Genomic DNA, 26,799 nt, shown 5'->3' with positions numbered 1-26,799 from the left:
CCCATTCCTCAATTCCACCCAAATAGCCTCCTGAGATGTGCCCTCTAATCTATCCTGCCAGAGCACCGCTGTAATATTTTCTCGGACAAGCAAAGCAACACCTCCTCCTCTTGTCCCTCTGATTCTATCACACCTGAAGCAACAAAATCCAGGAATATTTAGTTGCCAATCACACCCCTCCTGCAACCATGTTTCACTAATAGCTACAACATCATATTTCCAGGAATCAATCCATGCTCTAAGCTCATCCACCTTTCTTACAATGCTCCTAGCATTAAAATAAATGCATTTAAGAAATTCTCCACCTCTTCCTCTCTGTTTATCTCCAACGGTGCAGACAACTTTACTATCTTCTTTTTCTTCCTTCTCTCATACATCTCCCCCCTTGTATCTACACATTTGAAGTTTAAATCCACTGGAGCCTCTCTAGCAAACCTACCTGCAAGAATATTTGTCCCCCTCCAGTTCAGGTGTAAACCGTCCCACCAGGACAGGTCCCACCTTCCCTGGAAAACTGCCCAATTATCTATAAATCTGAAGCCCTCCCTCCTGCCCCATGTCTTCAGCCACATGTTGATCTGCGCTATCTTACTATTTCTAAACCCACCTGCACGTGGCACTGGTAGCAATCCTGAGATTGCTGTCCTGGAGGTCCTGTCCTTTAACTTGGTGCCTAACTCCCTGAACTCACCTTTCAGGACCTCCTCACTCTTCCTACCCACACCACTGGTCCCTACATGGACTATGACATCTGGCTGCTCACCCTCCCTCTTGAGAATACTGAGAACTCGATTTGAGATATCGCGGACCCTGGCACCAGGGAGGCAACAGGCCATCCGGGATTCTCGATCTCTTCCACAGAACCTCCTATCTGTCCCCCTGACTGTCAAATCCCCTATCACTACTGCTCTCCTCTTTTCCCTCCTTCCCTTCTGAGCTGAGGGTCCAGTCTTGGTGCCAGAGATGCAACCACTGTAACTTGCCCCTGGTAGGTCATCCCCACCAACAGTATCCAAAACGGTATACTTATTGTTGATGGGAACAGCCACAGGGGTGCTCTGCTCTTCCTGTCTATTCCCCTTCCCTCTCCTGACAGTCACCAGGCTACCTGCCTCCTGACTCTTAGTGGTGACTATCTCCCTGTAACTCCTGTTTATGTCTGCCTCTTCCTCCCGAATGATCCGAAGTTCATCCAGCTCCAATTCCCTAACACGGTTTGTCAGGAGCTGCAGCTGGATGATAATTCAAATTATTTCTGTATTTAGAACCATAGAACATTACAGCACAGGTCCTTTTGGTCCTTCTCGGCTGTGGTGAACCATTATGAAAGAAACAGGAAACACCACCTTGGGTAAGGAAAACCCACATTACCAAAGCAACTCCCTCTGGTGCTCCTTCCCCCTTTTCTTTCTTCCATGGCCTTCTGCATGTTTCTATCAGATTCCCTCCTTTTCCAGCCCTGTATCTCTTTCACCAATCAACTTCCCAGTTATTTACTTCATCTCTTCCCCCTTCAAGTTTCACCTATCACCTTGTGTTTCTCTCTCCCTTTGCCCCACCTTTTACATCAACGACTCAGGCCTTGGCCCAAAATGTCAACTGTACTTTTTTCCATAGATGCTGCCTGGCCTGCTGTGATCCTCCAGCATTTTGTGTGTGTTGCTTACCAAAGCAAAATTCTGTTAAAGATGCAAAGCTGAAATAAGCAGTAATTATTAGAAAAGTTCAGGCAAGATAGCATCTGCAGAGAGAGAGAGAGAGTTCAGCATTTCAAGATAACAACCTTTTATTGAGCCATGACAATGCTATCATTTTCAGTGCTTAACTTCTTGTCTCTATGGCACCTTCCTGCCATTTTTCAGACCACACTGTCTTAGTATAGTACTTTATTCCAGGCAACATCATATTCCATGAATGGTTAACAAGATCACACAATTGTGTTTGCACTTTCACTGCCAAAAGCTTTATCCACATCTTTGCCATCTTCATATCTAGCTCAATGCATTTCCATCAAGGGTTCCAACTCCAGCACTTCATAAACCCCAATACAACCAAAATTTAACCTGTTCCTATTTGTAGTATTTGTTACATATCCATTATACTTGAATCTCTTCTCATCAACATTTCCAGATCGATATCCCAATTTTCATCTTCAAATTCCTTCAGTAACTTTCTCTAGTCTTGCCTTATCTTTTTATCATTTTAAGTCACTGATAACAGACTGTTCAGCCTAACAATTGTGGCAGTCCGCAACCATTTCGGCCACACTCTGAAATACTTTGTACTTTTTGATTAAGAAATCAAACCTCTTTCAGCACCTAATCCATTTCTACCATTTCTCCATAATGCCTCCTGGGGCATTTGTTTGTGAAAGTCATTACATGACTGCAAATTGCTGTATAATGGAAATAAAACAGATGCCAGACCTTGCTTTAACTTTTTGTTGGTAGGAAAAAAAAAGAAATTCCAGACTTTTTAAATGTAATAGATAAAACATTTTCAGTTATGAAAAAATCCACAATATGTGAAAATGTCATTATTATTCCCATTCTCTCTAGAGTGTGCTTAGGAGGTCAGACATTCTGAATCAGAGAATTGCTCGCCCATCACTAAAAGTGTTTAAATGTTTTTTTTCTGCTTATCATTGCTTCATGACTTGAATTTCAGTAGATTCTTTTAATCCAGACTGGCCAACATCACTCCACTACAATTGGCTTAAGATTGATAGTTGGTCAGAAAGAGGCCTGTGGCATTGAGCATGGCAGAAAAGCTTATCTGAACTAAATATTATGCAATCGGTTGAGTAGCTAAGAGTTAATTTCCTGAAGCATCCTTTGTTAATACTTTGTATTGCAGTTGTACGATACATTTTCACAGTTCTGATCCTTATGAAATATTTTAATACATGGTTTGAGAGGGAGCAGTTCACAGAAGTACTTCAGGAAGATACTAATCAACAGCTAATGTTTATTTTGGTTGTGCTCATACATGCTGAAGAGGCTATTGGTGACCCACCTCACCATGACATCTAGTCTGACTTTGATTCCTCATACTGCCTGTAATCGTACAATCGAGCACATATTCCAGTGCCTAAGAAGAATAAAGGCTATCGCCCAGCAGCACTCTCATCTACAGTGATGTAGATGCTTTGAGAGGTTGGTCATGACCAGACTGAACTCATGCCTCAGCAAGGACCTGGACCCACTGCAATTTGCCTATTGCCACAATAGGTCAATGGCAGATGCAATCTCAATGGCTCTTCACACAGCGTTAGACCACCTAATACACACATCGAAGTCAGGATGCTGTTCAACTATAGCTCAGCATTTAACACCATCATTCCCACAATCCTGATTGAGAAATTACAGAACCTGGGCCTCTGTACCTCCCTCTGCAATCCAATCCACAACTTCCTAACCGGAAGACTACAGTCTGTGTGAATTGGTGATAATATCTCCTCCTCACTGATGATCAACACTGGTGCACCTCAGGAGTTGTGTGCTAGGCTCACTGCTCTACTCTCTCGCTATGCCCATGACTGTATGGCTAGGCATAGCTCAAATATCATCTATAAATCTGCTGATGATACAACCATTGTTGTAGAATCTCAGATGGAGACAAGAGGGCATACAGGAGCGAGATACGCCAACTAGTGGAATGGTGTCACAGCAACAACCTTGCAGTCAACATCAGTTAGATGAAAGAGCTGATTGTGGACTTCAGGAAGGGTAAGATGAAGGAACACATACCAATCCTCATAAGGGATCAGAAGTGGAGAGAGTGAGCAGTTTCAAATTCCTGGGTGTCAAGAACTCTGAGGATCTAACCTGGTCCCAACATATTGATGTAGTTATAAAGAAGGCAAGACAGCAACTATACTTCATTAGGAGTTTGAAGAGATTTGGTATGTCAACAAAAACACTCAAAAACTTCTACAGATGTACCATGGAGAGCATTCTGACAGGCTGCATCACTGTCTGGTATGGAGGGACTACTGCACAGGACTGAAAGAAGCTGCAGGGTATTGTAAATCTAGTCAGCTCCATTTTGGGTACTAGCCTAAAAAGTACCCAGGACATCTTTAAGGAGAGGTGTCTCAGCAGTGACCTCCAGCAACCAGGACATGCCCTTTTTTCACTGTTACCATCAGGTAGGAGGTACAGAAGCCAGAAGGCGCACACTCAGCAATTCAGGAACAGTTTCTTCCCTTCTGCCATCTGATTCCTAAATGGACATTGAATCTTTGGACACTGCCTCACTTATTTTTATATATATTATTTGTTTTTGCACAATTTTTAATCTATTCAATATAGGTATAGTGCTATCTATCTATTTATTTATCTATTATTATTATTTTTTCTTTTTCTATATAATGTACCGCTGCCGCTAAGTTAACAAATTTCACAACACATGCTGGTGATAATAAACCTGATTCTGATTCTCAGCAGAAACCAGAAGCTAAGATTTATCACTACATTTTTCTGATGTAGAACTATTACTATTCTGACCTATCACTGCAAGATTTTGGTGAGATTTGACACAATAACCTAAGAAAATGAAGATGAGATCAGATAAATACCTCAATAACTTAACATTTGTTCAGTAACTTTCTAAATAAACTGTAGATTTGCTGCATCTTGCAAAACACCCCCTCTGATCTTTGCTACATACCAACTCTTCACCCACGTACTCCCACCCATCTGGCTTCACCTATCATCTTCCAGCTAGCCTTCTTCCCCTTCCTCCACCTTTTTGCTCTGGTGTTTTCCTCCTTCCTTCTCTGTCCCAAAGATGGGTCTTGGCCTAAAACATCAACAATTAATTAACTTCCAACAATGCTGCCTGACCTGCTGAATTCCTGTAGCATTTTGTGTGTGTTGCTATGACACGGTTTTGAACAGCATTACTGTTCTCCATTAAGGTTCAATATTAGATCTCAACTAACATACTGAAACTAACAACTTATACAATCATCAAAACACCATTTGTATAAATAACAGCATTAAAAATTGCTGATAGGCTCTCTATGGCAAATGATCACAATAACATTTATATAGTTGGGAGGCTCCTTCCTTCTGTGTGGAGAACAGGATTCAATTACAAAAGTCTCGAACCTCAGGCAAAAATCAGATTATCAGAAATTCTCTTCTGTTAGTGGACAGAAATAGTGGATTGGGAAATACTCTAGCAAAAAAAAGGTAGGTCAATCAATATCTTTCACAAGGAACCAAATCAATCTCAATCAGAGAAAGAAGTGTGTGTTGTTAAGATGTTAATATAATTTCTTGGTTCATTTGGGGCTAAGAGGGAATGGTAAACACAAGAGATCCTGCAGATGCTGGAAACCGTGCACAACACACAGAATATACTGGAGGAACTCAGCAAATCAGGCAGCATCGATGAAGGGGAATAAACAGTTGACATTTTAAGCTGAGGCCCTTCATCAGGACTGCATGAGTCCTAATGAATGGACTTGGCATGATACTTTGACTGCTGATTCACCTCTGTAGACGTTGACCGCGTTGCTGTATGCCTGTAAGAGGGAATGGACACCTTGGGAAGAAATTGATAATTTATAATTGAGGTGGTAAGACAGCCTTGTTGCACTTTTAATTTCAATATTTATGTGCACTGAGATTTATCATAAAACAAAATGCTATTCCTTTTTCTCAGTTCCTTTGTCTCTGCTACAGCTGTTCCCAGGTCACGGCTTTCCTAGCTAGGACATCAGAGATGTCCTCCTCCTTTAAAGGATAGGGTTTCTCTTCCTCCACCATTGATGCTGCCCTCATCCACATCTCCTCCATTTTTCGAATATCTGCCCTCAATCCATCTTCCTGCTGCCTTAACAGTGACAGAATTCTTTCTATCCTTACCTACCATCCCATGAACCTCCACATCCAATACAGCATTCTCTGCAACTTTTGCCATGTCCAAAGAGATCCTGCCACCAAACATGCCTTTAACTCCATCCACCCCCATCCCTTTCTGCTTTCCACAGGGATCACTCCCTCCATGATTCCCTTGTCCATTTGTCCCTGTGCAGACTTATCACTGCAAGCAGCCAAAGTGCTACACCCAACCATTCACCTCCTCCTCACTTCCATTCAAGGATCCAAACAGTTCATCCAGCTGAGTCATCAAATCATCTGCAAATCTGCTAGGGTCATCTATTGTGTCTGGTGCTTCCCATGCGGTCTCCTCTACATTGGTGAGACCCATCATAAATTGGGGGACCACTTCGTTGAAAGCCTCCACAACATTCGATAAAGCAGAACTTTCCAGTGGCCAAATATGTTGGTCCTTGGACTCCTCTTGTGCCACGATGAAGCCACCCTTAGGGTGGAGGAGCAACACCTTGTATTCTGTCTGGGTAGCCTCTAAACTGAAGGGTATGAATATCAATTTCTCCTTCCAGTGCAAAAATCCCCCCCACCTCTTTTTCCATTCCCCACTTTGGCCTCTTACCTCTTCACACCTATCACTTCCCCTGGATGCTCTTCCTCCTTCCCTTTTCTCCTATGGCCAACTCTCATCTCCTATTAGATTCCTTCCTCTCCACCTTTTTAATTTTCCTACCCACCTATCACCTTCTAGTCTGTCCTCCTCCTCCCCTCCCCCACCAACACTTTTTCATTCTGGTATCCTCCCCCTTCCTTTCCAATCCTGAACAAGGGTCTCAGCCTAAAACTGTTTATTCATTTCCATAGGTGCTGCCTGACCCACTGAGTTCCTCCACTATTTTGTGTGTTGCACCTTTGGATTTCCAGCATCTGAAGAATTTCTTCTGCTTATATAGAAAATATTTCTTATTTGCAAAGGACTCACTCAATGCCCCTAATTAATGATTACCAACTATGCACAAGAAAGTAATTCTATGCAGCAGGAAATCCACTGAACGATGACGAGAATTATTGGGTATTGTAAATTGAGAACAAGATCAGCAGTAATCTTTTTGAATAGTGAGCATGCTTGAGGGACCAATGCCCTACTTCTGCTCATAAATTTTGTGTAACCTAGCAGCCAGTGTGAAAGATGATGAAACGGTCAGAAAATTACAAGATAAACATGAAGCACACAATTCAACTTCAACAATAGCCATCCAGTGATCATAATTCCATCTCCTTTACAATAGCATTGGAGAGAGATAGGAACAGACAAGTTAGAAAAGCGTTTAATTGGAGTAAGGGGAAATATGAGGCTATCAGGCAGGAAATTGGAAGCTTAAATTGGAAACAGATGTTCTCTGGGAAATGTATGGAAGAAATGTGGAATATATTCAGGGGTTATTTGTGTAGAGCTCTGTATAGGTACATTCCAATGAGACAGGGAAGTTATGGTAGGGTACAGGAACCGTGATGTACAAAAGCTGTAATAAATCTAGTCAAGAATAAAAGAAAAGCTTACAAAAAGTTCAGATAGCTAGGTAATGTTAGAGATCTAGAAGATTATAAGGCTAACAGGAAGGAGCTTAAGAAGGAAATTAGAAGAGCCAGAAAGGGCCATGAAAAGGCCTTGGCAGGCAAGATTAAGGAAAACCCCAAGGCATTCTACAAGTATGTGAAGAGCAAGAGGATAAGATGTGAGAGAATAGGACCAATCAAGTGTGACAGTAGAAAAGTGTGTATGGAACCGGAGGAAATAGCAGAGGTACTTAATGAATACTTTACTTCCGTATTCACTCTGGAAAAGGATCTTGGTGATTGTAGTGATGACCTGTAACAGACTGAAAAGCTTGAGCATGTAGATAATAAGAAAGAGGATGTGCTGGAGCTTTTGTCAAGCAACAAGTTCGATAAGTTGTCAGGACCAGAGGAGGTGTACCCCAGGCTACTGTGGGAGGTGGGGGAGGAGATTGCTGAGCCTCTGGCAATGATCTTTGCATTATCAATGAGTACAGGAGAGGTTCCAGAGGATTAGAGGGTTGCAGATGTTGTTCCTTTATTCAAGAAAGGGAGTAGAGATAGCCCAGGAAATTATAGACCAGTGAGTCTTACTTCAGTGGTTGGTAAGTTGATGGAGAAGATCCTGAAAGGCAGGACTTATGAACATTTGGAATATTTGAATAATAATATGATTAGGAATAGTCAGCATGGCTTTGTCAAGGGCAGGTCGTGCCTTACGAGCCTGATTGAATTTTTTGAGGATGTGACTAAACACATTGATGAAGGAAGAGCAGTAGATGTAGTGTATATGGATTTCAGCAAGGCATTTGATAAGGTACCCCATGCAAGGCTTATTAAGAAAGTCAGGAGGCATGGGATCCAAGGGAACATTGCTTTGTGGATCCAGAACTGGCTTGCCCACAGAAGGCAAAGAATGGTTGTAGATGGGTCATATTTTGCATGGAGGTCGGTGACCAGTGGTGTGCCTCAGGGATCTGTTCTGGGACCCTTTTTCTGTGTGATTTTTGTAAATGACCTGGATGAGGAAGTGGAGGGATGGGCTAGTAAGATTTCTGATGACACAAAGGTTGGGGATATTGTGGATAGTGTGGAGGGCTGTCAGAGGTTACAGCGGGACATTGATAGGATGCAAAACTGGGCTGAGAAGTGGCAGATGGAATTCAACCCAGATAAGTGTGAAGTGGTTCATTTTGGTAGGTCAAATATGATGGCAGAATATAGTATAAATGTTAAGACTCTTGGCAGTGTGGAGGATCAGAGGGATCTTGGGGTCCGAGTCCATAGTATGCTCAAAGCAGTTGCACAGGTTGACTCTGTGGTTAAGAAGGCATACAGTGTATTGGCCTTCATTAATCGTGGAATTGAATTTAGGAGCCGAGAGGTAATGTTGCAGCTATATCAGACCCTGGTCAGACCCCACTTGGAGTACTGTGCTCAGTTCAGGTCATCTCACACAGGAAGGATGTGGAAGCCATAGAAAGGGTGCAGAGGAGATTTACAAGGATGTTGCCTGGATTAGGGAGCATGCCTTATGAAAAGAGGTTGAGTGAACTCAGTATTTTCTCCTTTGAGCGAAGGAGGATGAGAGGTGACCTGATAGAGGTGTACAAGATGATGACAGGCATTGATCGTGTGGATAGTCAGAGGCTTTTCCCCAGGGCTGAAATGGTTGCCACAAAAGGACACAGGTTTAATGTGCTGGGGAGTAGGTACGGAGGAGTAAGGTTTTTTATTCAGAGAGTGGAGAGTGCATGGAATGGGCTGCCGCAACGGTGGTGGAGACAGATACGATCGGGTCTTTTAAGAGAGTTTTAGATAGGTACATGGAGTTTCGTAAAATAGAGGGCTATGGGTAAGCCTAGTAATTTCTAAGGTAGCGACATGTTTGGCACAACTTTGTGGGCCAAGCGGCCTGTATTGTGCTGTAGGTTTTCTATGTTTCAGTTTGGAGTTCCCTGTAAAGTCTTACAAACTTGAAACAGAAGTGTTCCCAAGTCTCCGCCTCTACCCCCCACACCAATCAGCTCAATTGGTTTTATTGCCGATTTGATCTGTATAAGCGCTTTCTTGCTTCATCTGATCCTAATTGGCTGAGCCTCTACCCCCTCTCTTTCAATATGACCACCCCCCCTTCATCCTAGCCCCATTTACCTTGTTCAACTCCTTCCCCTCTTCTTGTCTTCTCCCTCCATCCCAGCCTGTACTTTCTGTGAAGACATTCGTGAACTATTTGGAAAGTGGGACATTAGGAAAGCTACAGCCCCTGATAGTACCTCTCTTGGTACTCTAAGGCACTGTGCAGATCAGCTAGCACCTGTCTTCACTGAAATATTTAACACCTCCCTGCAATCAGCAGCAAAGCAATGGAAGAGATCATAACAGTGCTATCATGTAGCACCTAACCAGCAATAACCTGCTCATGGATGCTGAGTCTGGGTACCATCAAGGCCACTCAGCTTTTGACCTCATCACCTTCTTGGTCCAAACATGGAAGAAAGAGTTAAATACCAGAGGTGAGGTGAGAGTGATAGCCCTGAAATCAAGGCAGCATTTGACTGAGTAGGGCATCAAGGTGCCCTAGCTAAAATTGAGTCAATGGGAATTAGGGGGGAAACCCTACGCTGGTTGGAATCATACCTGACACAAAGGAAGCTGGTTGTGGTGGTTGGAGATCAATTAATTCATTCTCAGGACAACCTGCAGGAGTTCCCCAGGGAAGTGTCTGAGGACCAATCATCTTCAGCTGCTTCATCAATAATCTTCCTTTTGTCATAAGGTCAGAAGTGGGGATGTTTGCAAATGACTGTACAATGTTCTGCATCATTTGTGACTCCTCAGACTCACTACAGTTTGCTTATAGAGCAAATTGTTCAGTTCAGGATACAGTCAATACTTGTCTTCATTATATTCTTCAACATTTCTAATCCCCAAAACCTATATGAGGACATCCAAACAACCTGGATGAACTCAGCAGGTTGGGCAGCATCCGTTGAAAGGAGCAGTCAACGTTTCGGGCTGAGACCCTGAGTCTTGATGTTTACCTATATGAGGATCTTGCTTGCGGATTTTAGCTCCGTCTTCCACACTATTGTCCTGGAGTTGTTCCACAGTAAGCTACCCAGTTAGCTGTATCCTACAGTTTCTGTTAGTAGATTATGAACTTCCTGACAGGAAGAAAGCAGTAAGCAAGGCTGGGCTCTTACAAGTCTGATCCATTGTCTATAAGCACAGGCTTTCCCCAGGACTGTGTTCTTTCACCCCTCCTGGTCTCACTTTATACAAATAACTGTATCTCCTCAGACAAATCCATTAAAATCCTAAAGTTCATGGATGACATGACTGTAGTTGGTCTCATGTCTAACAATGATGTAACCTGCTCCCAAAGAGAGGTAGACTATTTTGCAGCATGATGTGCTCGTAACAACTTGGAGCTAAATGCTATCAAGACAGTGGAAATGAGGATTGACTTCCACTGACAACACCCTTCCACCACATCCCCCCACCCCCCTTGGAAATTAGTGGGAGGCTGCATCTGTAGTTGAATCATTCAAGTTCCTGGGACTACCATTACCAAGACATTGAAGTGGGACAAGCACATTATGCTCAGCACTAGGTATGCACAGCAAAGATTGGTATTAGAGAGACAGTATGCAGTTATTTTCCAACAAGTGGACGGTTGCAAGGCTTTTGAACCAGATGGCATCCTCGTGCGGGTATTCAGGATGTGCGCAGCACAACTGGCAGGTGTGTTTACAGACATTTTTAATCTCTCCCTCTTCCAGTGTAGAGTGCCCTCCTGCTTCAAAACATCCACCATTATCCTTGTACCTAAGAAGACGAAGGTAACACATCTGAACGACTGGCATCCTGTCGCACTCACCTCATTAATAAGCAAATGCTTTGAAAGGCTGGTCAAGGACTACATCTGCAGCGTGCTACCACCCACGATGGACCCCCACAATTTGCCTACCGATACACCAATCAACAGATGATGCAACAGCCACAGCTTTACACACTGTCCTTACACATCTGGAGAAGGAGGATGCTTATGTGAGAATGCTGTTCTTGGACCACAGTTCAGCATTCAACACCATCATTCCGTCTAGGCTTGACAAGAAGCTCAGAGACCTCAGCACTCATCCTGCCTTGTGCAGCTGAATCCTGGACTTCCTGTCAGATCGCCAGCAGGTGGTGAAAGTGGGCTCCCTCACCTCTGCCCCTCAACACAGGTACCCCCCAGGGCTGTGTCCTAAGCCCCTTTCTTTACTCTCTGTATACCCATGACTGTATTGCCACCCACAGCTTCAATATGCTAATTAAATTAGCTGACAACACTACATTGATTGGCCTTATCTCAAATAACACTGAGGCCGCCTGCAGAGAGGAAGTCATCACCCTGACACAGTGGTGTTAAGAAAACAACCTCTCCCTCAATGTTACAAAAACAAAGGAGCTGGTTGTGGACTACAGGAGAAATGGAGACAGGCTCACCCCTATTGACATCAATGGATCTGGGGCTGAGAGGGTAAACAGCTTTAAGTTCCTCGGCATCCACATCACCGAGGACCTCACGTGGTCTGTACACACCAGCTGTGTGGTGAAAAAGTACGACAGTGCCTCTTTCACCATGAGTCCCCAGATCCACAGTACCACAGCATAAAAGCCAGGACCAACAGGCTCCGTGACAGCTTCTTCCACAAGGCCATCAGACTGATTAATTCACACTGATAATTGTATTTCATGCTATATTGACTGTTGTACATATTATTTATTACAAATTACTATAAATTGCACAATTAGACTGGGATGTAACAAAGATTTTTACTTTTCAATATGTAAAGGATGTAAGAAATAAAGTCACTTCAATTCAATTCTTCCTATGCCATTTTAGGAAACTTAACATCTCAGGGCAGCTCCTGATGAATTTTTACTCAGCCGTCATTGAGAGTGCTGTGACCATCTCTATCACTGTTTGGTTTCCTGATGCCTCCTCTCCTTCCAAGTCCAGATTACAGTGAGTGGTCCACACAGCAGAGAAGATCTTTGGCTACCAGCTACCACCATTAAAAGACCCGTTCATTGCCAGAGCAAAGAAAAAAGCTGAAAAAACTACTTCCAACTCCACCCACCCTAGCAGCCACCTATTCACCATATTGTCAACAGGATAGTTAAAAAGTTAAAGTCTGTCCCGAGCCTTATAGCTCATCAGCCCAGTGCTTATGCTAGTTTCCGTGGCGTGAACCGACTGAGAGTACGAGACTCCCCCCCCCACCCCCCAGATAGGATGCCAGTCTATCACGAGGTGAACCCCCAGCATTTTGCCAGTACCCATTTTCAGCTGGGTGGACTGGAGCAGTGTGTGGTTAAGTGCCTTGCTCAAGGACACAACACGCTGCCTTGGCTGGAGCTCGAACTCATGACCTTCAGATCGCTTGTCCAACGCCTTAACCACTTGGCCACGCACCACACAAATTGTCAACAGGGAGATGCTACAACTCTATGACCACCAGGACTACACATCATCTCTGACAAACAAAAGAAGATCTGCAGATGCTGGAAATCCAAGCAACACACACAAAATGCTGGAGGAACTCATCAGGCCAGGCAGCATCTATGGAAAAGAGTACAGTTGACGTTTGGGACCAAGTCCCTTCAACAGGACTGAAGAAAAAAAGATGATGAGTAGAGTTAAAGGTTGGGGGTGTGAGGCAGAAACACAACGTGATAGTTCAAACCAGGAGGGGTAGGTATGAAGTAAATAGCTGGGAAATTGATTGGTGAAAGAGATACAGGGCTAGAGAAGGGGGAGTCTGATAGGAGAAGACAGAAGGCCATGGAAGAAAGAAAGGAGGCGAAGCACCAGAAGGAGGCAACAGGCAGGCAAAGAGATAAGGCAAGAGAGGAAAAAGGGGATGGGAAATGGTGAAGGGGGGGCCATTACTGGAAGTTCGGGAAAAGTGACGTTCATGCAAACAGATTGGAGGCTATCTGAAGCTTCTTTCCTGTAGCTATCCAGCTTCTCAAAAAAAAAACTCACTCAGGTGTAATACCCAAACTGTCACTGTACAACATCCGTTAAATGTTTTTTCTTGCTCTCCTTATTCTGTTGATAATTATTTATTCTGTTCATATGTTCACACTTAAGTTTGAATTTTGAAATTTGTGCATGTGACTGTTCAGCTAATAATTGATTGCTCATGGGCATTTGCCTTGCAAATTGTAGGTTGGTATTGTGTTGTCTGTAATGATACTATCCTGTGTTTTATGCTTGGCACTGAACCACAATCAATTCTAATATGTCTCACATCCAGGCAATAAATTGCTTCTGAAATTTATAACTTTCTTCTGAAAATATGTCTTCAATCAAACAATTTAATTATTACTGTTCCTAACAATCTTTTCCTAAAATTTTAAAACAAAGTGGTTACATTTCACACTTTGAAGGGAGACTACAAATGCTGGAATCTGGAGCAACAATCTGCAGGAGGAACTGAACAGATCAAGCAGCATCTCTGGGAGGAAAGGAACTGTCAATTTCTGGGTTGAAACCCTGCATCAGGACTCTTCATAAAAGTTTCAAGAAAAATCTCATCTTCTGTCATTTAATTAATTCTGAATTCCACCAAGTCTGGTTTCTCCTTTCCTGCATCAAAAAAATTGTTTTATCTGTAACTAGCCCCAAACCCAAATGAAAGGACATGGTTTTCAAATATTAACCCTATTTCTCTTCATAGATTTTGTTTGACCTGCTTGTTTCAGCATAGTATGCTTATATCTCCCATGAAGAACTGTGATTTAGATAAAGCACAAGACCTCCACTGCACGCATCACTCTCAGCTGAGAAATGATACCAGTATACACTTCTGTTCACCATTTGCGATCACAGAAATTAGTACTATTGCTGCTCCTTTTAGATTAACATGTAGACACAAAAGAAACAGAGCAACATTGAAATATAACTCAATAAATCAAGGTGAGGTTGCAACAAGAGTTAACTTATCTCTAATGCACGTACACCAAAACAGCCAGCAAGTGTCGCCTGTTCCTGTGCAATATAGCATGCCCACAATTTATTAACCCTAACTACAAGTCTTTGGAATGAGGGAGGAAACTGTAGCATCCAGAGGAAATCCACATGGTCACAGGGAGAATGTACACACTCGTTAAAGACAGTGATGGCAATCGAGCCTTGATCTTACAGTTGGCTTTTGTAAACCATTATGTTAACTGGTACACTAAATGCATACTATATCACAAAATCATCAATGACCAGGCCTTAATAAGAAAACTAATGTCATGACATAAACCTAGAAGCATTGAGAAGTGCTACCAGTATACACTGTAATGTGTATAGCACACCACAGAAAATATTGTAAGATCTTGGCCATAATGCATTAAATACAATATCCTCAAGGCCTCATTCTGTTGGTTAATGTAGCCTAAGTGCATACACGCTGATAGTATCCCTACTGCAGTAAAACACAATGGCTTTATTTTTCTTATTTATATTCAATTTGATATTATGCAGCCAAGTAACCATTGATTGTAAGCAAAAATAAAAACACAAAATGCTGGCCTGCTGAGTTCTGCCAGCATTTTGTGTTTTTATTTATTTCCAGCATCTGCAGATTCACTCGTGTTGCCATTGATTGTAAGCAAAATGTTTTGAGCTAGACTGCAAGAATTGAAAGGATTTTACTGATTTTCCATAATTCAGCATTGATTTTTTCTTTACTTTGAAGAAAAGCAGAGTAAAGCTAGTTGAACAGTAATGATTTCAAATATTAAATAATCCTGCAACAATACAGTTACAAACATCCTAGCTGTATTTCATAATGAGAATTTCAAAAAAATACTCATGATCTCTAAAGGGGCAGGATCTTACCAGCTCTAACTGGTAACCAATGGCTTTCACCCTTTCCCTCAATTTAATTTCAGACATTATGCAGACCCATCATGAGTTAGGGCCTCTGACAGATGCTAGCATATCCAAAGGAATGTACTGATGGATCCTTGTCTTGCTGGGCTTCTCCAATATTATTTTGAAACTGCCTCTCTGATCTATTCCAGCTAGGCCTGGTGAAAGATCAAAGTTCCCATTCACTTCATTGGAGATTTCCTAGCTTAACTTTAGGAAGGGACAAGAAAGTTACTTACTTAATATTCCATTTCACTTGAATGTTTTTAAACAATTTCTTAGTTAGAAAGTATTTTAATTTCCTTTTAAATAATGGGTCATTTGCAGTTTAAAAATCCCTGATCCTGCTTTAACTCTTGTCAACATGTTCTTGGCATGTCTTTAATACTCAATATGTCTTAATGATTTAAATAAGTATAGCCTCCATAGTAAAGACTGTATATTCTGATCACTTAAACGCTAATAAGTAAATAAGTAACTCCTTATTCAATGACTGCCTTTCTCAATTGTTATGTGGGCTGTATTTTCTTATTGATTTATTTTACTTCTCAGAGATACTTTGATAAAGATGGATGAACAGAGGTAATTCAGGCTATAACACCATTCTCAGAAGGGTTGTATTAGAAACATACTTTATCACTGCTTAGGACATGACAGTGTTGAGCAACATCAAAGCAATCTAGTGTGTTTAAAATGCAAAGAGAAGTGCCCCAAGTTGTTTTTAAATGTGAATTTTTAAATTGAAGCAAGAGGCTGAGAGTGAAGGAGTAAAGGCATCTCGGACAGAAGCTTTTTTTTTACTGATCAGGGAAAAGAGGCTAGACTGCGCAGGCATGTGACATAGAGCGCCAAAGGTTTAAAAAAAACGCCATATACAGCTGCCATTGTCGTAGCAGACTGAGTCAGAGTGGGACAGCTTAGGCTCAACAGGCTTCGGCGTAAACAGGCAGAGGCGAGGGTAGGTTCTGGTAAGTTTTGTTTTGTTCGTTCAGAGTAGCGAGAATGCCAGGCAGGAAGTTGGAATGCTCCTCTTGCAGGATGTAGGAAGTCAGGGAGACCTCTGGTGTCCCTGACAACTACACCTGCACGAAGTGCATCCAGCTGCAGCTCCTAACAAACCACGTTAGGGAACTGGAGCTGGATGACCTCTGGATCATTTGGGAGAATGAGAAGTTTATATATAGTAGCTTCAGGGAGGTAGTTACGCCAAAGGAACAGCACACAGGTAATTGGGTTATCATCAGGCGAGGGAAGGGGAAAGTGCAGGCAGAGCAGGGCTCCCCTGTGGCCATTCCCCTCAACAACAAGTATACCAATTTGGATACTCTTGAAGGGGATGACTTACCTGAGACAAGCTGTGGCACTGAGTCTGGTTCTGCAGTGCAGAAGGAGTGGGGGGGGGAAAGAAGAGGAGAGCGGTAGTGATAGGCGACTCAATAGTTAGAGGTACAGACAGGAGGTTCTGTGGTCGTGCCTCCCGGGTGCCAGGGTCAGGGATGTCTCTGATTGCATGCACAGCATTCTGAAATGGGAGGGTGAGCAGCCAGATGTCATGGTACACATCGGTACCAATGACGTAGGAAGAATGAGTGAGGAGGTCCTGAAGAGTGAGTATAGAGAGCTTGGTATGAAGCAGGACCTCGAGGGTGGTAATCTCAGGATTGCTACCTGTGCCACGTGCCAGTGAGGGTAAGTGTAGGATGCTCTGGAGGATGAACACATGGCTGAGGAACTGGTGTAGGGGGCAGGGTTTCAGGTTTCAGAATCACTGGAACCTCCTCTGGAGCAGGTGGGACCTGTACAAGAGAGACAGGGTACACTTGAACTACCAGGGGACCAATATCCTTGCAAAGTGGTTTGTTACTGCTATTGGGGGTGGGGGGGGGGGGGTTAAACTAGATTTGCAGGGGGATGGGAACCAGAGTGCCAGAGCAGATAGTGGAGTGGGGGTGAAAATAAATGATGTTAAAGATTCATGCAAAGTTACAAATAGAATGGTTGTGTGTTGTGGTAATAATCTTCTGAGGTGTGTCTATTTCAATATGAGGAGCATTGTCGGTAAGGCAGACGACCTGAGGGCATGGATTGACATGTGGAATTATGACACTGTAGACATTAGTGAAACTTGGCTACAGGAGGGGCAGTACTGGCAGCTTAGTGTTCCGGGGTCCCAATGTTTCAGATGTGATAGAGGCAGAGGGATGAAGGGTGGAGGGGGGTGGTGGCATTGCTAATCAGGGAAAATGTTACAGCAGTGCTCAGGCAGGACAGATTACAGGGCTTGTCTACTGAGGCCATATGGGTGGAGCTGAGAAACAGGAAAGGTATGACATTAATGGGGTTGTATTATAGATTACCCAATAGTCAGCGAGAACTGGAGGAGGAAATCTGCAGAGAGACAGCAGACAACTGCAGGAAACATAAAGTTATGATGGTACGGGATTTTAATTATCCATATATTGATTGGGACTCCCATACAGTTAAAGGTCTAAATGGGTTAGAGTTTGTCATCATCAGCTGGTAGAGATTACTGCAATGCCAAACTCTACAATTACGTGCTTGATACATCAGGATGGACATGGACAACAGGGAACATCCCAAAAATGAGAAGTGAAGCTCAGGATCCAGATGTTGACAAAGCTCTCAATAAATGGTTTTCCATTGTAATTGGATGAGGTGTGCACGTCAGTGGACCAATGCTTAAAATACAAATCAGAGGAGCTAGCGAAGAAGCTGGGTCAGTAAGATTTGAAAGCAAAAGAAGACTGGATGTCTCGATAGAAATGTAGGCATCACATTAATTTAAAAAAAAGCACATGGTGAGAATGCATCGGTGAAAGCATTCTATCAAAACACCAAGGCAGGAAATATGAAGACAAGGAAAGTGATGTAGAAATAGCAGGAGCTCTGATGGAGATCTTTAATATGTCATTAGAAACGGGGATTGTGCCGGAGGATTGGCGTATTGCTCATGTGGTTCCATTGTTTAAAAAGGGTTCTAGAAGGAAGCCTAGCAATTATAGACCTATCAGTTTGACATCAGTGGTGGGTAAATTAATGGAAAGAATTCTTAGAGATAGTATTTATAATTATCTGGATAGACGGGATCTGATTAGAAGTAGCCAGCATGGATTTGTGCGTGGAAGGTCATGTTTGACAAACCTTATTGAATTTTTTGAAGAAGTTACGAGGAATGTTGACGAGGGTAAGGCAGTGGATGTAGTCTATATGGACTTCAGCAAAGCCTTTGACAAAGTTCCACATGGAAGGTTAGTTAAGAAGGTTCAGTCGTTAGGTATTAATGCTGGAGTAATAAAATGGATTCAACAGTGGCTAGATGGGAGATGCCAGACAGTAGTGGTGGATAATTGTTTATCGGGATGGAGGCCGGTGACTAGCGGGGTGCCTCAGGGATCTGTTTTGGGCCCAATGTTGTTTGTAATATACATAAATGATCTGGATGATGGGGTGGTAAATTGGATTAGTAAGTATGCCGATGATACTAAGGTAGGAGGTGTTGTGGATAATGAGGTGGATTTTCAAAGCTTGCAGGGAGATTTATGCCGGTTAGAAGAATGGGCTGAATGTTGGCAGATGGAGTTTAATGCTGAGAAGTGTGAGGTTCTACATTTTGGCAGGAATAATCCAAATAGAACATACAGAGTAAATGGTAGGGCATTGAGGAATGCAGAGGAACAGAAAGATCTAGGAATAACTGTGCATAGTTCCCTGAAAGTGGAGTCTCATGTAGATAGGGTGGTGAAGAGGGCTTTTGGAACGTTGGCCTTTATAAATCAAAGCATTGAGTACAGAAGTTGGGATGTAATGCTAAAGTTGTACAAGGCATTGGTAAGGCTAAATTTGGAATATTGTGTGCAGTTCTGGTCACCGAATTATAGGAAAGATATCAATAAATTAGAGAGAGTGCAGAGACGATTTACTAGGATGTTACCTGGGTTTCAGCAATTAAGTTACAGAGAAAGGTTGAACAAGTTAGGTCTCTATTCATTGGAGCGTAGAAGGTTGAGGGGGGATTTGATCGAGGTATTTAAAATTTTGAGAGGGATAGATAGAGTTGACGTGAACAGGCTGTTTCCATTGAGAGTAGGGGAGATTCAAACTAGAGGACATGATTTGAGAGTTAGGGGGCAGAAGTTTAAGGGAAACACGAGGGGGTATTTCTTTACTCAAAGAGTGATAGCTGTGTGGAATGAGCTTCCTGTAGAAGTAGTAGAGGCCAGTTCAGTTGTGTCACTTAAGGTAAAATTGGATAGGTATATGGACAGGAAAGGAGTGGAGGGTTATGGGCTGAGTGCGGGTAGGTGGGACTAGGTGAGATTAAGGGTTCGGCACGGACTAGGAGGGCCAAGATGGCCTGTTTCCGTGCTGTGATTGTTATATGGTTATATGGTTATAAGATGAACCTGAGCTAGTGAAGGCAATCAATTATGTGCACTAGGTGTCTGCACTGATTTTGTTCATTCACAGACACGCCAACGTACACTGGATGAATTCCTCCATCGATAGCACTGTAGTATTGTTGGTAGTGTTCTAATTTGTTCTGTGTTTCATTTAAGTACTCACTTAAGTGGTAGTTTTTCTTTTTTTTTAAGTCCCTTTTTAACTATTTGCATGAAACCTCAGCTGACTTGGATAGCAGCTTAATTGGGCTAAAATTAACTGGTCCCGTTCTGTCACAATTAACCAGAAGCCAATGTATTTGGTCTTCAGTGTGGCCTTCCATATAAAGTTGAGAACACTACAGCATAGAAACAGGCCATTCAGCCCATGTAGTCTTTGCCAAACGATTAATCTGCCTAGTCCCATCAACCTGCCCCTGACCAAAGCCCTGCATACCCCTCCAATCCGGCTACTTAATCAAATTTTTCTCAAATGTTGAAATCAACACTATGTCCACCACTTGTACTGGCAGCTAATTCCACACTCACCACCCTGAAGAAGAAGTTTCCCCTTTATGTTTCCCTTAAATATTTTACCTTTCACCCTTAACCTATGACCTCTAGCTGTAGTCCCATCCAACCTCAGTGAAGAAAGCCTGTTTGCATTTACTCTTTATATACCCCTCATACTTTTGTATTCCTCTATCAAATCTCTCAAACTTCAACATAACATCCCAACACTTGTACTCAATACATTAACTTATGAAGGCCAATATGTCAAAAGCTTTCTTTACAGCTCAATCTACAGCTCATCACTTGCAATGAATTATGGATCTGTATTCCCAGATCCCTTTGTTCTACCTCACTCCTTAGTGACCTACCGCTCACTGTATAAGACCTACCTTGGATGGTCCTCCCAAAGTGCAACACTTCACACTTGACTACATTAAATTCCATCTGTCATTTTTCAGCCCATTTCACCAGTTGTCTAAATCCTGCTGCAATCTTTGACAGTCTTCCTCATGTAATCCTCGTACTGTCTAAGGTCTAATCCCATTTTCTACCCAATCATGAATTCCAAGGGACTGAACCTTCTTGATCAGCCTTCATCCAGGACCTTGTCAAAAGCTTTGCTGAAGTCCATGTAGATAACATCTACAGCTTTGCCTTCTTCAAATTTCCCAGTAACCTTCTTGAAAAACTCTATAAGATTGGTCAAACACAACTTACCATGCACAGAGTCAGCTTCACTATTCTTAATCAGTCAGTGTCTATCCAAATACAGGACGTATATATCAAGTCCCTTCGAATACCTTCCAATAACTTCCCCAATACTGATGTCAGGCTCACTGGCTTATTCTTAGAGTCTTTCTGAAACAATGGAATAACATTTGCTATTCTGCAATCCTCTGGCACCAGACCTGTGGCAAAGGATATTTTAAATATTTCTGCTAGGGCCCCTGCATTTTCTGCACTAGCATCCCACATATGGTGCCACATACAAGATTAAGCAAAAGTATAGTGGCCAGTCTTGAGAGTAACATACTATGGCAAATTGAGGATTGGTAACTTACAGAAAATGGAATAATCTGGCCATTTTTGGGTTAGGAGGCTGTGACCAGTGATTACCGTCTATCAGGGAGTAATCCAGCAGTTCCCACTGTTCAAAATATACAGTACATCAATAATTTGGATGAGGGAATCAAATTTATTTTATCCATGTTTGCTTCTGGTACAAAGCCAAGCAGCAGAGCAGACTTTGATGAAAATGCAGTGTGACTGGTTATACAAGGACTGGTTAAGTGAATGAGCAAGGACACAGTAAATGGAATATTATGAAAAGTACAGCCGAAACCCTTTGGCAGGATCAAAACGAATGTTCAAATTTGACATAAATAGCTAATATAAAATCATTATAATCATTATACACAAAACAAAAGCTTAATCAAGGAAATACTAAAGTTATTTGGTTATTGACCTGCATCATCTGGAAATTTCATCTCAAGTTTCTAGATCGGAATTAGAGTAAAATACATAGCAATGGGTTTATGTTAATGACCTTTACATCAGGTAAAACCTTCTAGCAGAAGTTGTATTTCATGTTCTTAATAGTCAGTGCTCCTCTGTATTCCTTTCCCTTTGCATTGCCAACTCAAACCTCTGGATTGCACATACAGGTGTCAATACAACAGAATTATATATTTTTTTTGTTTTATAATGAAATTGTAGAAATATAAATTGTTCAAATTCTATTACTTAACTTCGGTAGCAAATAGTTTATTATAAAATTTATATTACTTATTTCCCCAAGGCCAATGACAAAACATTTGCTTTACAAAATAATTTCCAATAAAAAATAAATTGATTGTATACTCCATCTTCAAAATAATATGATCATTATTTTTCAAAGAATTACACATTCTTTATCTGTTTTTGTCACTGCAGCATTTAATAGCTCATACCTTCTGCAGGAAAAGAACGATCCGTTCAATCATCCGTGTTCGCCGTTCCTCTAGAGTAAACAAGGTCTTTGGTGTCCGAATGAAGAGTTTTGTCTTCCCATAAGCCACGTCATGCTGAAACTCACAGCACTCCACCAGCTTCTTAACAGCTTCTTGGTCGGACCGCATATCATGATTTGGCCATGTGAACTCTGAAATCATCTTGTATCTGGGGACGTGTTGAGAAAGGGTATCTATTACAACTTAGTAGTAACTTAGTAGTAAATAGGAGCAGGAGTAGGCCATTTGGCTCGTAGAGCCTGCTCCACCATCCATAAGATCATGGCTGATCTGGCCATGGACTCATCTCCACCTCCCTGCCTTTTCTTCCATAACCTTTAATTCCCCTACTATGCAAAAATCTATCCAAACTTATCTTAAATATATTTACTGAGGTAGCCTCCACTGCTTCATTAGGTAGAGAATTCCACAGATATACTACTCTCTGGGACAAGCAGTTCCTTCTCAGCTCCATCCTAAATTTACTCCCCCAAATCATGAGGCTACGTCCCCAAGTTGTAGTCTCACCTACCAGTGGAAACAACTTTCCTGCCTCTATCTTATCCATCCCTTTCATAATTGTATATGTTTCTATAAGATCTCCCCTTATTCTTCTGAATTCCAGTGAGTATAGTTCCAGGCGACTCAATCTCTCCTCATAGTCTAATCCCCACCTCTCTGGAATCAACCTGGTGAGCCTCCCTTGCACTGTATATCCTTCCACAAGTAAGGAAACCAGAACTGCATGCAGTAGTCCAGGTGTGGCCTCACCAGTACCCTGTACAGTTGCAGCATAACCTTCCTGTTCTTAAATTCAATTTCTCTAGCAATGAAAGCAAACATTCCATTTGCCTTCTGGATAGCCTGCTGTACCTGCAAACTAAACTTTTGTGATTCATGCACAAACATCCTTAAATCCCTCTGCACAGCAGCATGCTGCAATCTTTTACCATTTAAATAATAATCAGCTCTTCCATTTTCCTTCCCAAGTGAATGACCTCACATTTACCAACATTGTATTCTGTCAGACCCTTGCCCATTCATTTAACCTATCTATATCTATATGCAGACTCTCCGTATCATCTGCACAATCTGTTTTTCCACTCAATTTAGTATCATCAGCAAATTTAGATACACTACACTCAGTCCTCTCTTCCAAATTGTTAACGTATATCGTGAACAGTTGTGGCACACCACTCACCACTGGTTGCCAACCAGAGTAACACCCATGTATCCCAACTCTCTGCTTTCTATTAGTTAACAAATCCTCTATCCCTGCTAATACATCACCCCCAACTCCATGGATCCTTATCTTATGGATAAGTCTTTTATGCAGCACCTCATCAAATGCCTTCTGGAAATCCAAGTAAATAATGTCTATCTGTCCCCCTCTATCCACTGCACTCGTTATATCCTCAAAGAACTCCAGTAAGTTTATCAAATAGGACCTGCCTTTGCTTGATCCATCCTGTCTGACTGATGGATCCATTTCTTTCCAGAAGCCTCGCTATTTCTTCTTAATGATAGCTTCAAGCATTTTCTCAACTACAGATGTTAAACTAACTGACCTATAGATAGCTGCCTTTTACCTACAACCTTTTTTGAACAGTTGCGGTAAGATTCACCATCTGCCAATCCACTTGGACCTGCCCAGAGTCCAGAGAATTTTGGTAAATTATCACCAAAGCCTCTACAATAACCTCTGCCATTTCTTTCAGTACCCTGGGATGCATTCCATCAGGATTAGAGGACTTATCTATCTTCAGACCCACAAGTTTGCTCAGCACTACCTCTTTAGTGATAGCTATTTAGTGATGTATCGAGGTCCTCACTCACATCGTATCCATATCATCTCTTTTTGGCATGATAGATGTATCCTCCAACATGAAATAGTCATTTAATTGCCTTTAATTTAATAGGCTTTAATTGAATTGACTTTTGACTTTATTACTTACATCCTTTATATACGTGAGTAAAAATCTGTCTGAATGTGCAATGTGCAATTTACAGTAATTTATAATAAGTATTATGTACAACAGGATAGTCAATATAACATAGAAATACAGTTACGTCAGCATAAATTAATCAGTCTGATGGCCTGGTGGAAGAAGCTGTCCTGGAGCCTGTTGATCCTTGCTTTTATGCTCCGGTACCTCCACCATTTCCTCATTACTCAATATCAATTTCCCCTTCTCGTCCTCCAGTGGACCTATGTTTACTTTAGCCACCCCTTTCTGCTTTATATAATTATAAAAACTTTTATTATCCATTTTTATATTTTGTGCTAGTTTATTTTCATATTCCTGCTTCCCTTTCTTTATTGCCTGCTTAGTGGTTCTTTGTTGCTTTTTAAAGTTTTCCCAAGCTTCCAGTTTCCCACTACTCTTAGTGACTTTGTATGCATGAGCTTTTGGTTCGATGCCTTCTTTAATTTCCTTAGTTATCCTAGGCTGGCTTTGAAAAATAAATTAGTTAAATGCATTGAAGTTCTTAATCTTTAATTATACTTCAGCATGAAGGAGCAGCCATTGTGTGAGTGGGCCAGTGTTAGAGTGGAGAGCTTGAGGTTAAGGCAAGATTCTAGAAAGGTTTTTTTCTTTCTTATTGTACAATTAGAGTACAGGTGGAAATTCCAGGTAGGGTAGTGAATGCTCCTCTTGTGGGAGTTGGAAAGACAGAGAGACCGCTAGTATCCCTGATGACTACACCTGTAAAAAGTGCATCCAGCTGCAGCTTTTTACAGACTGTGTTAGGGAACTGGAGCTGAAGCTGGATGAACACCAAATAAGATAGGATATACAGAGAGGTAGCTACACTTAAGTTGCAAGAATAGGTAACTGGGAGGCCATCAGACGAGGGAAAGGGGATAGGTAGCCAGTGCAGAGTACTCCTGTGGCCATTTCCCTGAATAACAATAATATTATTTTAGATAATATTGACAGGGACAGGCTAACAGTGGAAAACTACAACAGTCAAATCTCTGGCAGGAATTTTGGCTCTGAGACACAAAAGGGAAGGGAGAAGAAGAAACAGTAAGCAAATAATGATAGGGAATTAATTGGTTAGATGAACTGAAGGGGGAGCAACATCCTTGCAGGAAGGTTTGCAGATGCTGCACCAAGGTTTTAAACTAAAGTTTCCAGAATGCTAGGGCAGATGCTGGAGTGGTTGTGGGGAAAATTGTTGTTAAGCCTACAGGAATCAAAAGGTTATGTGTGATGGGAATAAAGTTCTGAGTTGCATTTACTTCAATGCAAGGAGTATTGTAGGTAGGTGGATGAGCTTAGAACATGGACCTGCACATGGAATAATAACATTGTAGCCCTTAGTGAGTCATGTTTGTAGGAGAGGCAGGACTGGCAGCTCAATGTTCCAGGGTTCCGTACTTTTAAACACTTTAGAAGGGGAGGAACAAGGTTGTGATAGTAGGTGATTTTAACTCTTCACATATTGACTGGACTCCCATAATGTAAAAGGATTGGATAGGATAGAGTTTGTCAAATGTATTCAAGAAAGCACCCTTAGTCAATAACTATAGAGTGTGTAATGCTGGATCTCCTAAGAGGGAACAAGTCAGGGGAATTGACAAAAGTGTGTACATGTGAACACTTTGGATATAGTGTCATAATTTCATTAGTTTCAAGATAATCATTGAGAAGGATGGGACTGATTCTCAGGCATTCTATTTCTGGTGTTCCCACAACCAATGGCCTTACTCTAAGGACTCTATCTTGCTCTATCTTGTCATTTCATACTCGTTATTTATTTATATTTGCATAGTTTGTTGCTCATTGATCCTGTCTAGAATTACTGTTCAATAGATTTGCTAAGTGTGCCTGCAGGAAAAAGAATCTAAGGACTGTATGTGGTGAAATGCATGTACTCTGATAATAAATTTTACTTTGAACTTTAAACTGGAGAAAGGCCAGTTGTGATGGTATCGGAAAGGACTTGGCAAGCATGGATTGCAATAGACTTTTTTCTGGCAATTGGATGGGAGGTCTTCAAAAGTAAAATTTTGCGAGTAGAGCTTGCATGTTCCTGTCAGAATAAAAAGACAAGGATAACAGGTGTAAGGAAACTTAGCTTTTGAGAGATATTGAAGCCCTGGCTAAGGAGAAGGAAGTGCATAGCAGGTATAGGCAGCATAAAACAAACAGAGGCACTTGAGGAATAAAAGAAATGCAAAAAAAATCTAAGAGCAAAATCAGAAGGGCTAAAGGTAGACATGCAGTTGCTCTGGCAGACAAGGTGAAGGAGAATCACAAGGAATTCCTACAGATGTATTCAGAATAAAAGGATAGCAAGGAACAAAACTGGTCCCCTTGAACATCAGCGTGGTCATTTATGTGGCAGCCAAAAGAGATAGGGGAGATTTTAAATGGATTTTTGCATCTGGACAGATGGGAGATGGACAGAATCCATAGAAATTAAGCAAAGCAGCAGTGACATCATGGATCATATACTGATTTCAGAAGAATAGGTGCTTGCTGTCTTGAAGCAAATTGGGGTTGATAAATTCCCAGGGCCTGATAAGGTGTGTCCTTGGAACTTGTATCAGGCTAGTGCAGAAA

General features: G+C 41.8%; 1 protein-coding gene across 2 annotated transcripts in view; it reads right to left on the bottom strand.

Moving 5' to 3' along the window:
* The window catches only part of myo1d (myosin 1D), a 567,195-nt gene that overhangs the window by 310,130 nt on the left and 230,266 nt on the right, over nucleotides 1-26,799 (bottom strand). For both annotated transcript variants that reach the window (XM_059955714.1, XM_059955715.1), the window contains exon 16: nucleotides 22,187-22,394. In XM_059955714.1, the coding sequence (XP_059811697.1) occupies nucleotides 22,187-22,394 (208 nt within the window). The remainder of the gene's footprint in view (nucleotides 1-22,186; nucleotides 22,395-26,799) is intronic.

Source organism: Hypanus sabinus, chromosome X1 (assembly GCF_030144855.1).
Source record: "Hypanus sabinus isolate sHypSab1 chromosome X1, sHypSab1.hap1, whole genome shotgun sequence".
Classification (NCBI taxonomy): domain Eukaryota; kingdom Metazoa; phylum Chordata; class Chondrichthyes; order Myliobatiformes; family Dasyatidae; genus Hypanus; species Hypanus sabinus.
Note: the sequence above shows the minus strand (reverse complement) of the source record. Positions and strands in the feature narration are given on the sequence as shown.